A 16072-nucleotide genomic window follows, 5' to 3' on the forward strand; every position below is an offset into this window, starting at 1 on the left:
TGAAGTCAATTCCTGTTGTGTCGCGGTAGAATCTTGACTTGGAGTGTCCAAGTCTGTTACATCCCCAGTTTAAAGCCGATGTTTTGACGTCTTGGACTCATTTGCGGATGAAGGAGGAAGATACTCTTTCAACCTACAATCACATATATTAGGATGCATTCTAGAGAGAGTGTCCTTGAAGGAGCGGATGGAACGGTACTATTGCGGCCTACCCAAAGAAATCCAATGATACTATCTGAACTAGAAATCTTTGAGTATCCAACGACTTATGGAGCATGCTAAGGACAAATTTTTAATGAGATCAGGGTCATTGACTTATGCAACAGATGAGCCGGTGACCAAGACTGCAGAAAAAGAAGCATGAACATGAAAGAAGAAATCCAAGAAGTTGGTGCAGAAAAAGAAATCCACACCCCTCAATTGTCTGCCAAACAAAAGACGGAATATTATGAGAAGGAAGAGTGTTTCGGGTGTAGTGAAACCGGGCATATTTAGCCAAGTGTCCTAAGAAAGAGGAGAAATTTCGAGGCTACAACCTAGAACCAAATCTATCCCATAATCCTCAAGCCTCTTTGGCGGCAATTGAGATGATAACGAGTCAGAAAAACAGTCACTAAACTCTGACAAATATGCTAACCTTTCTTTATCTAACACATAAATTTGACTGACAACTATCTAATACATCACGTGCAAAAATCAAGTACGCAGAAAGATGATTCTTAATTACAGAAGTGATAGCCGAAGCTGATACAATAGGGACACAGTCCCCTTTAAGCTTTACATCGAGGATGTGAGTTTTGCCCCCATGCTACAGGGTGACCTTTTTGTTGAAGACATCCAAAACTTCATGTACACGGAACATCCATGGGATTCCCGACAACGCATCGCACCCTTCCAGTGGCATGAGATAAAATTCCTCTGTGTCCACAAACGACCGAATATGCAGACGTAGCTTTCCAATGATGGGAATAACACACTCTAAATGGCCAAAACATGCCAAACCTGCCTCTGCTGTGTACCCCATCTCTTCAGCTCCGATGCCCAATTTGATAGCCAACTCTGGTGAGGTAAAGTTTGCATTAGCACCTGAATCAAAGAAAATAAGTTCTGTCTGATCACTAACTTTACCCCACGCTCTGCATATCTCATTGGCATCCGAAGTTGGCCTATCACCCACCATATCTGACACTAAACCTGTTGTGGGTTTGGGCTTCTTCCCTTTCTTAGCCTCTTTGTTCTCTCAGTCAGCTGGGCTCTTTCTCTATGGACAATTTGCAGCAAAATGACAAGGCTGCTCACAAATAAAGCATTTATTCTCGGCCATTAAAGCCTTCTTCTCTTCAAACGACTTGCGCACAAAAGGCTTCCTTTTCTGTTTCTTTGCCTGTCCTCCAGAATCCAAACGTCTCGGATGACTCCTTAGCTTTCTCTGCCTTTTCTGACCCCAGGGACGCTTCAGGAGTCGTTTTTGCAAAGGGCTTCTTTGCTGAATTTTTCTTTGGCTTGCCCCCTTTCATGTTACCCTGGAATTCACTGTCTTCAGCTTCAACAAGGCATGACCAGTGTTGGAAACTTCCATAAGCTGAGTAAGGGTGGCCGCTCTATTCTTTGTACATCAGTTTCTAAGCCCTTTAGGCAACCCACAACAATACTTCTCAATCTGCTCTATCAATGGCACAAACTTGTAGGAAGTTACTGAAAGAAATGCTTTACAGAACTTCTGATTGTATTAAGCTTTTGCAAGTAGCTACATTGAGTTGGTTCCAATCTGTCATGACATCGGCTCCAAATTCATTTGACAGCAATCCAGATGCAAACATTTGCATGAAATATACCCATGTGGCAGGTGCTTGTCCTTGCATCAACAATGTCATCCACATGAACGCGCATTTCCTTTCACGAAAGTCGCAGCTTTCCTGACCTTGGACTCTGGAGGCCTCTGTAAAATACCCCCCTACATAAGCCGTATCAAACTATTGGAGGAAAGTAAGAGCCTTTGTCTTGTCTTCAAATCAGCTGAAATATCAAACTTCACAGCTGTACCAGCTTCGTTCTATGGTTTGGCTTTTCCAACACTCCCAAATTATTATACGAAAGTGTCTACAACATGGGTACAGTGGTGGGGATCATCTGTGCCCCTTGGCCGTTGACATTTCGGTTCCTTGGTGCCATATTTGCTTGCTGGTCAGAAAAACCAACCATATCAAAAGCGACATGCGGCACCCCAAATTGGCCCTGATTACATGGAAACCCTTGTTGGAGGCATCATGCCTTGCATACCCCCAAAGACTGTTCCTGGCATGTTTTGCTGGTTTCCAGGCGCAAAACCAGCCATGCTTTGAAACACAAATCCACTCCCGAAATACGTAGGATGTACCGTGGGTGGTGGAAAAACCTAATGCATAGCCACGAAATTAACTCGCTGTCCATTTCCGACATTTAAGCTCTGAAAGGTGGCTGGTTGAATTGATAAAGCCTGTGGAATTGGCATTCTAGCCACCAGTTCGTGGACATAAGGAATTTGTCTTGGAGCCCCAACTGACTCCGCAACATGCGAGTGCTCCCTGCCCTGCTGAGACGCATAAGGAACCTAGGCTTGAGCCTCAACGGACTCTACTGCATGAGAAAGTTGCCTTGCCTATTGTGACACTGGTGGAGCCTATAGGAATTCCATAAACCTAGGATTCTGCACCAACCGAGAGAAGACATTCACAACAACAACCGATTGTGTCCTAAGCGCATCCTCCTCTAGTTGCTCAATCATAAACCCTTTTGTGGAGCATTCACATCAACAAAAGGTACAGACAGTGGTGGCCGCGAACCCTCGCTAACCTCAAACATTGGATGGACAACTTGTTTGTCTTGTGAAGAGGAACCCTCTTCCCTGGTGTCATTCGTCCTATCAGCCCATAATGTAATTCCAAGTTCCTGTGCTTGTGTCTTCGCCAAAAAGCAGCCAAGGCTCACTTCTTGGGAAAAAGTGATTTTGTCCCGACAATGGAACCATGTAACTGGCTTGTAGACTCGCTAAAGGGCGGTAGACTTTAGCTTTACCCGATCTTTACAGTGTTTAACTTTATGACACAAAGGAACTTCACGAACAAACCTGTAATGGGAATTCAACACTTACGACTTGGCAGCTAGAGTGCTGCCAAGTAGACAATGACACCACATTGGCCCCAAAGGTTGGCGCCCCTTTCGGTGTATCTTTATTCAATTAAACTTTGGAGAAAACTTGTGAATTCCTACGTGCTGTCCCACTTTTATTGGGCTGAAAATGACCTACTCTAGCCCAATTTTCGGTAACATAACTGCAATAGGAGGCTTCATAGACAAAATCCCCATACCCTAGGTGATTTCTGCGCGCATTAGAGCACTTTGACAAGCCTGGCGAGAAAGTACAGCACGCTGAAATCTCTGTTTTTTGCCTCTAAAATGTATCGGATCACCTGTTTCGCAGTTCCCTGGCTTCCCCAAAGCGCTTGGGACTATTAGGGATAAAAAAGGGTCAAAACCCTAAACCTGCAAAAAAACACAGTAGACTGTAATTCCCTGTTTTGGGCTCCTTTTTGCGTGCCAGTAGCATCGGTAGCAAGCCCTCAAGCTCCCACACCTGTAGGGCTACTTGCCCTTTGATTTGGACGAGATTTCATCTCTCCGAATCAACCTATACCGACAGGGGGATTAGCAGCGAGCTAATCCGGTACCTGTACAAGAGGCTCTTGCCTTGGCAATCGCGCATAAACCCACACAACTGTACATATAGATGAATAGCCCTTGATCTAGACATTTCTGTATTTAAAAGGGGAGAGAGGTGCACAAGAGCGGAATCATCGTAGAACAAGGGAGAAGGCAAGCTTTTCATTGTAGCTGTAAACCTGTATCCACTACTCACACACTTTTTTTTGTAAATTGCTTTGATTAATTTACAAGTGGGAAACCTCAAAGCGAGGAAAATCCACCAAAAGAAATGGATACAAAAAGCGGAGCACAATGAGGCTCCGAAGGCTAGAAACAGTCAAAGTAAATCTTGCAGGTATCAAAAGTGATGTCTCCAGCGTCATAAGCAAAATGCAGCGCTTGACCAAGAGATAATTTGAAATAGGGAAAGGGGTCAACATAAGTGCCTTGGAACATTAAGGAGTTCCTATGGTGCCAGATGGCCCACAGAGTCCAAAATCTGACCCAGGTGAAGAACACCGCAAACTGAGATTGTGGTGACTGGAGCACCCCAAAAAGCCAAACCCATCTGTGAAAAGAGCCGGAAGGAAAACGCAGCCGAAGAGCAGTCGACACTTGCCGAATGAAGGCTCTGGAATGGCCGCAATGCCACAATAAGTCTCCTCAGCTTCCAAGCATTTGGGGCAGCGGGAAGGTGCAATATGCTGAGCATGTAACACACTGCCAACAGGTAGAGCTCCCACCAAGCAGCGCCACAAGAAAACACGTTGCTTCAAAGGTAGATGACTCTACCAAATGCAAGACAATGTGTGTTGCCACCACAAGGATGACTCGGAAAGCGACCACAACTCATTACCATGATGCACAATCCATACATCAGACTGAAGGATGGCATAGCACTGCCAGCTAAGATGCAATCCAATCTAGTAGTAGCCAGATTCCAGTCAGAGAAGCAAGAGTCCACATCCAAAGGAGGAATGGGTGAGTGATCAGCAAGCATCCTTTGAATTTCCCGCTAGAGAGGAGAATAGTGAAGACCCAACCAAAAGCGGGACACTGCATCAACGAACGAAAGAACATAACCCGAGTCATCAACCACCTGCTGCACCTAACAGAGTCCTTTTTGGGAAAGAAAATACGCTTGGCGAGGAGACCGTTGAACCAAAGTCGAAGCGAAGGCCCTACTCCAATGCAGACTCTCCAAACGAAGAGAGTTACCCACAAAGGATTGTCGACCATTCCAAGACAAATGCAAAGTGAAACCTTCCAATCAACAATGAGAGAAGAAGTAAAGAGACATCCAGGAATGTGTCCTTCAAGCTTCCCAAAAACAACATCCCAATAAGTCGGTTTCCAATGACCAAAAGATGGGGTGACAATGTGCGTACACAAATGTGTGACCATGAGAGCCTAGGGTTGCTGCTGCTCCACCAAACCCACTACTCACACACACACTATAGGCACTTAATGAAGTCCAAAATCAGCCTTTTCTCTCAAGTTTGGTCACCCCCAGCTGATGTGGCTTGTAGGAGAGCTTTGGAGCCACCAAGTGTCCAATTTGCTCTTTTGAGTTAATTTCCTAGTACCCACCAACTTATAAAGTGTCGTATGGGGCCTAAATGACTCCCTCTTACTACTCCGATTTCAGTGCCGATTGGCCCAACCATCTCGTGGTGACCTGGCCTTCACTGCTCTATAGGTGAAACTCTTGGCCATTGGCCGTTTCACACTGGTCATACAATGTCCTGCCATTTATGACTTCAAAAAGAGGGTCCCAAAATCAAATAAAAATCAAGGGAAAGAAACCAACAACTAAGGTTAGTGGTTGTCACAGCCTCGTGACACTCAGGGATTGGAGTGATGTCTTTGTATGGTCTCCACGATTGTAGATGTGTGTTTCTAGATTGGAAGATGTCAAAGTTGTCAGAAGTCATAGTCTAAACCTTGAGGGGAGGGTTGTGGGCTTTAGCCTATTCCTTGGTGTGTACCATCCCTGGATGCCTAGGTGGCCTAGGGCACGCTCGTGAGGTGGAGGTTGTACTATATTTTTGTACTAGCCTTGTACTACACTCTAGCTCTTCTACATAAGAGCACTCTTGTAAAGCTTTTCCAAGTTCACTCAATCTAGTTCATGTTCTTTCCTAAGCTCTATTTTAATCTCCATTGTGTTTGAGCCTTGCTATTAAGCTTGTCATTAGCATGGTATTACCATGAATGCAACTCTCTCTAATCCCCTTTCACCCTACAATGTGCATGTCTTTTGTTGTGCATCTTATTTCTTTTGCTTTCCTCTCTATCAAAAAACAATGTCACAGATTGGGATTAGGTAGTTCAAGAGAGTTGGTTTTTATGGATTGAATACTAAGCTCAGCACGACTGCCGTTGAACATCCACTTTCATATGGTTAAACTGAGAGAAAAAATCAAATGCTAGAAGAAATGATACAAGCATACATAACTGAATAGAAAACTAACCAAAAAAAGCACTTATCTACAGCATGGTGACAAGAAAATTCGGTCCACTTCTCCTTATGCCTAAGTTGAAGCCTAGGGTGATGATAACAAAAGGAGCTGGTTTAAGCAACTAGAGACTCGTGGAGAAAACATTAAGGCTTTAAAAAAGCATCACTTTAAAACTAAAAACAGACCTAGAGCCTATGCTAACCACGAAGAAGTCCTCTCAGTTTTGAGGAGATGAACAAGCCCACCTTGAAATGCCTGACAATATGGCACTATGAAAACTGGACATCGTTCCAGGTTGCCACCTAGGTCTTATGAACCTTTCACAAGGTCAGAGAGATGAAGAAATATAATATACACACTACAAACTACAATCCCATAGCCAATTTCATAGCAGCGGTGGAATGCATCCAATCTTTGGTGGGGAGGAAAATAAGAAACTAGATAGAGCCCTAACTTTCATCGAACTTGATCAAAGCGTAGAGTGTACTAATACGAGATTCTACGCAGAGTTAAAAGTTAGAAGACTGTTTCTCAAATTGATATCTTTATCTTCCATTGCCAATTTTGAGTCTGAAAAATCAACCGAGGTGAGGAAAAGCGGTGTCAAATTGACAATACTGCAAAACAATGCGATAACAACCTAATCCCTTGATAGCAAGACCAAAGGCCCTAGGGTAATTAGAGGTCAAGAGGGCCACATGCCACTTGGTAAGATTTGAGGACATAATGTGTATAACTAGAGAGTGCATGCTTAGCATTTAGGAGGTCTCAAGTTTCATTCTAGAAATGCGTCTGGGAATATTTCTAACTTGCACCTTTGTGCTCAGCGCTCTTAAGGGAGATACGGTCTAACATAACCTATAAACCAAAGATTTATTAAACTAGCTTTGAATGTAATCAGGAGAATGTTGAAAGGCATATAAAAGCATACCGATCATGATTCTGGAAGCTTCCAGTTGTTTCGACTAACAGGTAGAAAGTGTGTTTCGAAGCTGGCAAAGGATCACGAGATTTTCCTGAGTGTTTTAACACCTTCAGCCATACATAAACCGCAAAAATCAGAATTGAGCTGATGCAGACAAGTTTGCAGCACCTGATTAAACATCAATTATAGATGGCTTGCCTGGTGCTCAAAATTGATTACTTCCCTTTTGAAATGGACCACTCAACTACATGCCTTTCCTCTAGGCTGAAGAAAGAGGGAGTTAAGGGAAAAAATAGTTGCAGCCAATGACTCGTCTTGCAGGTTAAAATGATCCATGGGTGCTCTAATAAGATAGGGGCACAGCTTGGAGCTAACAATGGGGTGACTTGGAAAGGATAGTCCACTGAAATAGACCATACGATCTTTGCTCTCACTTGAAGAAGAGAATAAGCCATAAGAAAAGATGACCCAAAACACTGGCTGAAAAGAAAAGACATCTATCATATGCATTGCTAAGCCTTGTTGACATTACCTGTCGTCTATAGAGACAGTTTTCCTTTTCAGCTAAAGTACTACCTTGACGTAACCCTACCAAAACAATGCCAACTTTACATTCCCTGACCCTTTTTGCCATTACTGTAGCCAATTATTTTAAAACCTGCTGACTATTATCTATCATGTTTACTTGTAGCAAGGTTCAAACGGCTATCTTGTTGGATCAGAGCAACTACAACGAGACCATTTGAAACTGTGACTATAAGAAGAGTTAGTTTTAGGGTTTACCATGTCTAATGCGTGTCTGTCCATAAACTCGAAAGCAGATAAAATTTCTCCAAGCCTGCTTTTGGCTTCTTTTAAAATTTTCTGTAACAACCATAGCAATAAGAAGAGTCAGCACAATGGTTAAACCTTGTGTTTTCTTTCATTTGTTCTTTCCTCCTGCACCCAAATTGATACTTAAGAATTCACTAGCTAGTATCTTTTCAAGAAGGAGAAGGAAGGAAAGAAGGAAAAATAGATTTATTGAAGTCTTCTAGATTCCAAATTGGCCTATGAGACAGGAGAATATACACCTATGTGTCCTCTGCTTCTTCTTCAGAAAGAAAGAGTATATAAACGTCTCTAATAGGCAAATGCGGCCTAGAAGACCAAACCAGTACATAGAATGAGGGGAATCTCTCATTTGAGAGAAACAGAAAAGCAAGCCTAACGCTAAAGGCTGAAATGAGCTACCTTTCAAAAAATACATCCGTAGTCCATACATACAAAGCATCACCAAAATATCCTCTCTCTATGAAATGTCTTCCTCATGGGAAGATATAGGTTTGTGTAACTGAAATGTCACGGCATCCGCCTTTGATGGCCCTCTATGATAGCGCCGATCTCTCTGTAATGTAGGCATCTGAGTCTCCTCCCAGAAGGACGTGGTCATCTGGCTCGGGTGAGCGCTATTGCTCTATCCAAGGTGACGCCTCTCAAAGATGAAGCTCCAAACCAACGGAGTATTTCCTATCCGGTGCTCCCGTCATGCATCGTGTGACGCATCGGGAATACCTGTTACCCGGTCTCTCCACCGAACTTATGGAACAACTGCTTCACGATACTTAATGTCACCAATCGTATGACACATCATAGATATCCGTTTTTGAATGATCTAATCTCGTTGAAGTATCATAGATATCCGTTTTTGGCCGAAATAAATTAACATGGAAAGCATTATGGATCCTCCAACTAGGCGGTAGCTCTAATCGGAATGTAACATGTGCTTGTATGCCGCAGCTTTCTTATGTTTTTCCTAAGAGTGTAAAATTGCTCTGTTGACTTGCCCATAGGCAGCGCCCAAATCTCGGGCGAACTCATCTGCAGCAAAGATCTTATCCTTAGTTAAAAGTAACAGTGGAAGTAAAGGCTTACCACAAAGGATTTCATAAGGAGCTTTCCCGTAGAGGAATGTGTGGTATTGTTATATGCGTACTTGACAAGAGGTAAATGCTTTTCCCAGTCAGACAGTTTGTCCGGCACATAGGATTTCAACATATCCAACATTGTAGAGTTCGCAATCTCACTCATCCCATCTGTTTGTGGATGATAAAAAGAAGAAAAATTTAACTTCAAACCAAAATTATCAAACAAGGAACGGTAAAAATTTCCCATCATACGAGGATCTCGATCACTCACAATAGACTGGGGCATCCCATGATGCTTGAAAATCTTTGCTAGAAACCCTAGCCATATGATTGGCTTTGATCGTTTTCTTTATTGGAATAAAGTGAGCTTGCTTACTAAATTTGTCCACAATGATCTAGATTGAATCATTTCCAATTTGAGTCTTAGGGAAATCCAAATAAAGCCCATGGCAACTCCCCCAAGGTTGATTAGGCACTTGGAGTAACCCAGGCGTCTTGTGCCGATCGTACTTCACTTTTTGGCAAACTAAGCATTCCTTGACATACTGATCGATGTCTGCTTTTAGGTTGGGCCAAAAGAAATACCGTTCCAATGCTAGGGTCTTAGGGAGAATATCCCTGTGACCTACATAAGGTGAAGCATGTGCTTCATCCATGATTCTCTTCCTCAGTGGTATCGCCACACAAATTGCTTGGTGGTGGTAGAGGTACCCATCCCGAATTGAATAGGAATACTCATTTCTCTCCGTTCTAGAGCTTTCTCCAAATGGAGGAGAAGTCTGGGTTGTCTAGATACAGGTCGAGAAGTGATTCCAATTCTTGGTGATATAGGACTGCCATCTAGACAGTGTGTCTGCAGCCACCTTTTACTTCCAGCCGTATGGAGAATGTGAAAATAAAACATGGATAGGAAGTTTTCGCATTTCATCTGCTTCTCAGATAATTGCCATTGTGTAAGAAGATAACGCAAACTCTGATAGTGTGTTTTGACCAAAAATCCGCTCCTAGAAGATAACATTTTTAGGTAGACAAGGCATGAATCACAACCATAAGTTCTTTCTCATAGATCGAGGCATGTAATTCTACATCCTTGAGCCGTCTACTCTCAAAAGCCACTGCATGGGCTTCTTGGTTAAGCAATGCACCAATGCAATCACCTGAAGCATCGTGGTGAAAAAAGGTTTCCTTAAGTTTGGTACTATCAAAATAGGACCATGGCTCAAAAGGTATTTCAGCCTATCAAGGGCAGCTTGTCTCATTCCCCACTTAAAGGGATCTTCTTCCTTGTTAGATCATGGAGTGGTCCTACTACATTAGCAAAGCCTCGAATGAATCTCCGATAATACAAACACAATCCCAAAAAACCACTACATCATATATAGTAGTGGGAGTGGGCCACTCTTGAACAACCTGGATCTTTGCGGAATGCATACTCACCTTATTGTGAGAGACTGTATGGCCTAGGTAGTGAATCTCCATGAGAAAGAAATCACTTTTGTTTGCATTGATATGCAACTCATGCTTATGCAAACCTTGAAACACTGTGCCCAAGTGCTTCCGATGTTCCTCTTTGATCGAGAAGACTAGTATGTCATCGAAGAATACTCCTGTAGAGGCTCGATATGGACTTAAAACACCATTTATCATGCGATTGAATGTGGAAGGAGAATTGTTTAGGCCAAAAGGCATGACCAAATATTCATTAAGTCTAAAGGTTGTGCAAAAAGCAATCTTATGCACAACTTCAGGTCCTAAGCGTATCTGATGATACCCACTCTTTAAGTCTATGCGACTAAAGATGGTTGCACCCTGTAACTTATCGAGAATGTCATCTATCCGAGGGATCGGAAAGTGATTCTTGATTGTGATCTTGTTTAGGGATCAGTAATCTATGCACATACGAAACATGCCATCTTTTGGCTGCAACAATAGAATTGGAGAGTAGTAAGGATTGAATTATCCTTGCACAAGAGTTGCATTGGTAGTCAACCATTCAAATGCATCTCCAGATGTGATCGGAGTGCCCAACTGATCAGGTGTGCGACTCAAACGCTTTGCAGCATCAAGAGAGATGAAGTTGTCTGTAGATCCAGGATCATAGAGGATCAATACTTGCTGATTGTTAAGAGATCCCTAGCCCTTAGAACCTGATGCTACCTTTTCTCTGTTTTCCGTATTCCCTTGTCATCGGAAATAGAGTTTGAGCTTGGTGGAGTGGGTTTTCTTCTTCAGTTGCTCCTCCTTTGAAGATGCTTGTTCCTGTCGTTGCTCCTAAACAGGGTAGTCGAGCTTCATATGCCCTTTCTCTCCACATTAGAAACATATTCCTTCTTCCTCGAAGGCGAGAGATATTTAAGCCGTTTACCGGTGCCTTCTACCTTTTTAGATTGACCAAGATCCCCACGGGGCACTTTCTGTTGTGGTTTTGTCACATGACACATCCAACCCTATGTGTACGTGGACAAGCTACAGCATGACCAGGGTTCAGTTCAGTCAAGTCAGTCTAGATTTAGAAGCGATCTGGCACTTTTGTGAGTCTGTTCGCAGACCGTGCATGTCCAGACACTTAGTGTAGATGCATATCCTCTGGTTGCACATAGCATGGTCATAAGCATTCCCATCAGAATCCATCAGAATCCTTTAGGGGAATTTTCCAGTGCATTTAGCCTATTTTACCTATTTTTGACATTTTTCACTTATTATTTTAAAGTGACTTTTGTTGGAAAGTAGGTAGGACAAATTGAGTAAGTTTGTATATAAGCAAACCTAAACTAGCACTAAATGGCAGAAGAGGCAACAGGAGCCAAGCTCAGCAGGCAACTTCTCCAACAAGACCTTGGTGGACTTCCCTCCAAGCAAGACCCATCACTAGCGTTTTCTCCATCAAGAACCATCGCCATAGATCTGCATCCACTTAGCGTTCTGCATCAGCAGAAGCAAGCCCTGCCCTAGCGTTTTGCTTTAGCAGCCATCGCCAGCAAAAGCTCATCAAGCTAGCGTTTTTGCAAAGCTACTCCCCTAGCGTTTTTGCATATCCCAACGTTTGCAGATTTGCAGCCTTTATGACCTCAGCCTGCAGCGTTTTTCAGCCATGAAGTACCTGCAAGTTCAGCCCCTAAAGGAGTAGCAGATTCAGCCTGAAAAGACCAGCAGATTTAGCCCTTAAGAACCTCAGTTTTCAGCCCTAAACCTGCAGATTTTCAGCGACAAAGACCCACAGAAACAGCCCCCAAAATCAGCGTTTTTGGACTAGCCGCAGATTTCAGCCCTTAGGATGGTGTCATCATCCCCGTCGTCATCGTCGACATAGCCTAGACTTGCATCAGTCTCATGCATACAGTTTGTACCAGTTTGTGCAATCAATAGTAGACCACTCTCCCCGACGATAGTGGGCCTTCAGAGGAGGGTTTTACAACGTCTTTGGTGTCGTATCTGTCTTCTCTATCTATCTCTCAGTCTCATTCACTTGCACGCACGGTGTCCATTCACTTTGTTTGTGATCATATCATTCTCTCATTAAGAACGGAAGGCTCTACCTTCCATAAAAACGAAAAGGAACCTTGAGCACAGTTCGGAGCACTCATCTTGAGCAAAGCGTAAACATTCATTCCGCTGCACCTTACACGTTTCTAGTATCCTCATATAACACTCTGTCTTGAACGGTAAGTGCTTTGTTCCATCCTCCTAGGAGTTCGAGTACAGTGAACGTCCTTAGCAATGACTGATGATCAGTGATTTCATCATCCTTTGAAGGGAATCGTGAGGATATACCTTCATGCTCTTCCGAAGCTGGGGTTGTAGGCTTGCTTCAAATTTTCACATCTTTTCCTTGTCGGGAATCTTTATGAGGGTGTAATTTAAAAAAAGATTGAACAATACTTGTCCATTAGTTGATTAATTTCTCATGTTCCTGCTAAGTGAGCCAATCCCATTCCTTCCGGATATCCTTCTCGAAGTTAGGTGGGAGGAATTGTTTGTAAAATTTAGCTTTGAATTGAGTCCAGGTTCTCTGTAGCAGGGCTACAGTGTCATAGGCACTACAATTTGAACTATCTTTCACCAGCAGGATGATAGTGATCCAGGGGGGTCGACCTACACTCTAGCCTGCTATAGAGCTTACCCCCCAGGAGTGGTGCAGTGAGAGAGGGGTGTGTTGGGAGGGCCTGATACTCTCATTCATTTGGCGGGCCCGTTGCTTCCGCATCTTCGAGGCTCGCCCAGTTCCACTGGCGCAAACTGTTCGTGACTTTTGGCTGGAGTTGATCCATACTCTCAGGGGACAGCTCGAGAGACTTCAGGGCAGCTCCGACCGCATGCGGGAGCCCAGAGAGGCGTTCCTACGACTCTAGCGTACTAGGCCTTTCTTCACCATGGTCCGGGGTGAGCCCAGATGAAACTACCGTCCACCTATGTGGCTCTTCCCTCCTCCCATCTCTTGATCTAGCCCTCATTGTACATATCTTGTTTTTTCATTGGGAGAGTCTCCCCTATGGTAGATATAGCCCTGTCTCGTAGAGGTGATTGTAGCCCTATGGACAATTTTCTTAACTAATGGAAGGATCTTTTTCTTGGAATTTTTTTTTTGCAACTCTACTTCATGTTCTTACCCGTAGAGGAGTTAATTTTGCTTGGGGGTAGGTCATTGCCTTTGAACGCCTAAAGGAGAAGCTTACTATTGGACCCTGTAATGGAAATGGCCTATTAATTTTGAGAATAGCGGAATTAAGAGAATTAGAGTAAGCATTTTTGTGAGGCTACTTTGAGAACATAGAGAGTGAACTTAATTAGCCGTAGCAACGTAACCATTGTACTTAATTAACTTGGCATAAACAACACTTTTGCACAAGAGAGAGTTTAGAGAGCTTGACAACAGTAGAGGACTGGATTTATGTGGAGCCGGTTCCCCCTCCAATAGACTTTTGTATTATAGATTATTCCATCAAGAGAGACTTGGTACAATACAATCTTTGTGTTCCTTGTGACCTAGGTAATGTAATGAAGATGGAAAGCTTCATGCATCACGAGCATAACATAGAGTTTGTAGAAAGCATTAACCATCCCTAGCCTCAGTCCCAAGGCTTCAAACACCTTCAAAGGTGGAGAGAGTTAGCGGGGAATGAGGATAGGGAAGAGGAAGAAGAAACATTCATAGGAGAAAGAAATAGGTTCACTTATGATCGCTCTTCTTGCTTAGCATACATAATCACATATTAATAAAGATGGAGAAGATGGAAAGCTTAAGCATTGGAGCATGGCTCTTGGTTGGATTTGCATTCCATAGCCAAGAGTGTTGGTGTAGGCTCTCAACTTCTCTACAAGCTTGGAGGAGGAGATGGAGCTCTTGCACTTTGCAACTCACACGACGAGAGTGTGTGTGTGTGGGGAGGGAGGGGGGGGAGAGTATACCCCCTAAGCTAGCCCCCTCCTTGCTTTGGTTGACCCCCTCTTCTAGCACTAGCTTGCACTTGATTGGACCTCCTCAAACTTGGCCAATCACATGGTTAGTGCATATCAAGCAACAAGGGTAGCATTAGGACAAGTGTCCTTCTTACCCTTTGAGAGAGAGGACTTGATAAATGCAAAAACAATTAATTAAATTAACTAAATTATCTTTGGACCCCTTGGAAGGCAAACCAATAGGCTTTAGGCACACTATAAGGGCAACATGAAGAGGAGCTTGACAAGTGTCCTAGTTGCTTTCTTTATACCAAGCTTGCCTTGTGTAAGTGTGTGTGTGCTCTCTCTAGCTCCTACAAAGAAAGCTCGCCTCCTCACGAGTAGGGATATGCTTTGACTTTTTGAACACCTTAACCCCTCAAGCACCTTAGTCATGGAGCACCTTAGTACCTTAGTCATTAAGCACCTTAGTACCTTAGTCATTAAGCACCTTAGTACCTTAGTCATTAAGCACATCAAGCACCTTAGTCAACAAGCACGACAAGCATCTCCTCAAGCACAGCCCTAGCTTGCCTAAGGTCGAAGGACTTTTAACACTAACCTTTGGAGGTCTTTAATGAAGCTAACCCTTAAGGTCTTTAAGTTCCATTAGCTAATCTTGCTCTTTGATAGACTATCTCTCATTTGGACCCCTTTTACCATTGGTCCCGTGTTGAGATAGATCCGTAAGTACATGTCTATATTCTAACCCTTGTTCCCGTTTATTCTCCCACATTAAATGATCAGTTTAATATGAGAAAATCATTTGGGTTGGTTAGATATGAGATTGTATGACATTACCTCTCTCTTGAAATCATAGTCATCCTCGACTATGAGATAGAAGCGATAAAGCCTTAGTCATTAGTCAATTTTTCTTAGCGGATAGAGGATCCCTTTTTACCCTACGACACCATCCCAAGATGGATGACTAATCCGTTTGGTGCTTGGGAGACATAGTTGCCGCAAGCATGTCTGCTCTTTAGTCCATTTTATTCTCCCAAGTGAAGTGACAAATTCTACTTGGTGATTGAGAGACGTCATCATCACAAACATGATTCTAAGCATGCATACTACTTAAATTTGTGCACAATAAAAAGAAAATTAGTCTTATAAGACAAAAAATTTGATAATTAAAAAGAAACATATACATTTGCTTACTCTAATGTAGCATTGTAAGCATCGACAAGGTTTATACTATCCTTAAGCTGTATTCCTTGCATCCATCTAGCATCTTCAAAAGGATAATTTTTGAACTTAATAAAAACCGTTGGCTAATCTTACCATGTTGTAGTATCTTGTCTTCAAACCGAAGAATAGCTTTGGGTTGTAGCACCTCTTCTTGGTCTTCGATTTTGGGAGGGTCTTCAATAATTGGTACACTTGGTGGCTCTCCTTTGTAGGGCTTAAGTAGGCTCACATGAAAAGCATTGTGTATGAGCTAAGCCATCTCATTGATCGGCTTCAAGATTTGAAAAAGACCATGGTATCTTTTTGCTAGTTTAGCATAATACTTTTGATGGCCCGTAGGATTTTTGCTCGTTGTTTGCCTCAATCGAGCCTTGGAAAACTTAAGTAAGACCCAATCATTTTCTTTGAACGTTAAGGCCCTTTTGTGCTTGTCAACAATAGCTTTTTGCCTTTGTTAAGAGATCGATATAGCC

At 43.0% G+C, this 16072-nt stretch overlaps 1 protein-coding gene across 7 annotated transcripts in view; it reads right to left on the minus strand.

Annotated features, from left to right (window-relative positions):
* D2HGDH (FAD-linked oxidases family protein) overlaps positions 1–16072 on the minus strand; it is a 178550-nt gene that overhangs the window by 47333 nt on the left and 115145 nt on the right. For all 7 annotated transcript variants that reach the window (XR_015185358.1, XR_015185359.1, XM_086490867.1 and 4 more), the window contains exons 10-11: positions 7852–7932; positions 7075–7175 (exon numbers count right to left, since the gene is read on the minus strand). Coding sequence is in view for 5 of the 7 variants with exons in the window: in XM_086490867.1 (XP_086346993.1) it covers positions 7075–7175; positions 7852–7932 (182 nt within the window). In the remaining 2 variants the exon portion in view is untranslated. The remainder of the gene's footprint in view (positions 1–7074; positions 7176–7851; positions 7933–16072) is intronic.

Source organism: Adiantum capillus-veneris, chromosome 19 (genome assembly GCF_014529385.1).
Source record: "Adiantum capillus-veneris isolate H3 chromosome 19, ASM1452938v2, whole genome shotgun sequence".
Taxonomy (NCBI): Eukaryota; Viridiplantae; Streptophyta; class Polypodiopsida; order Polypodiales; family Pteridaceae; genus Adiantum; species Adiantum capillus-veneris.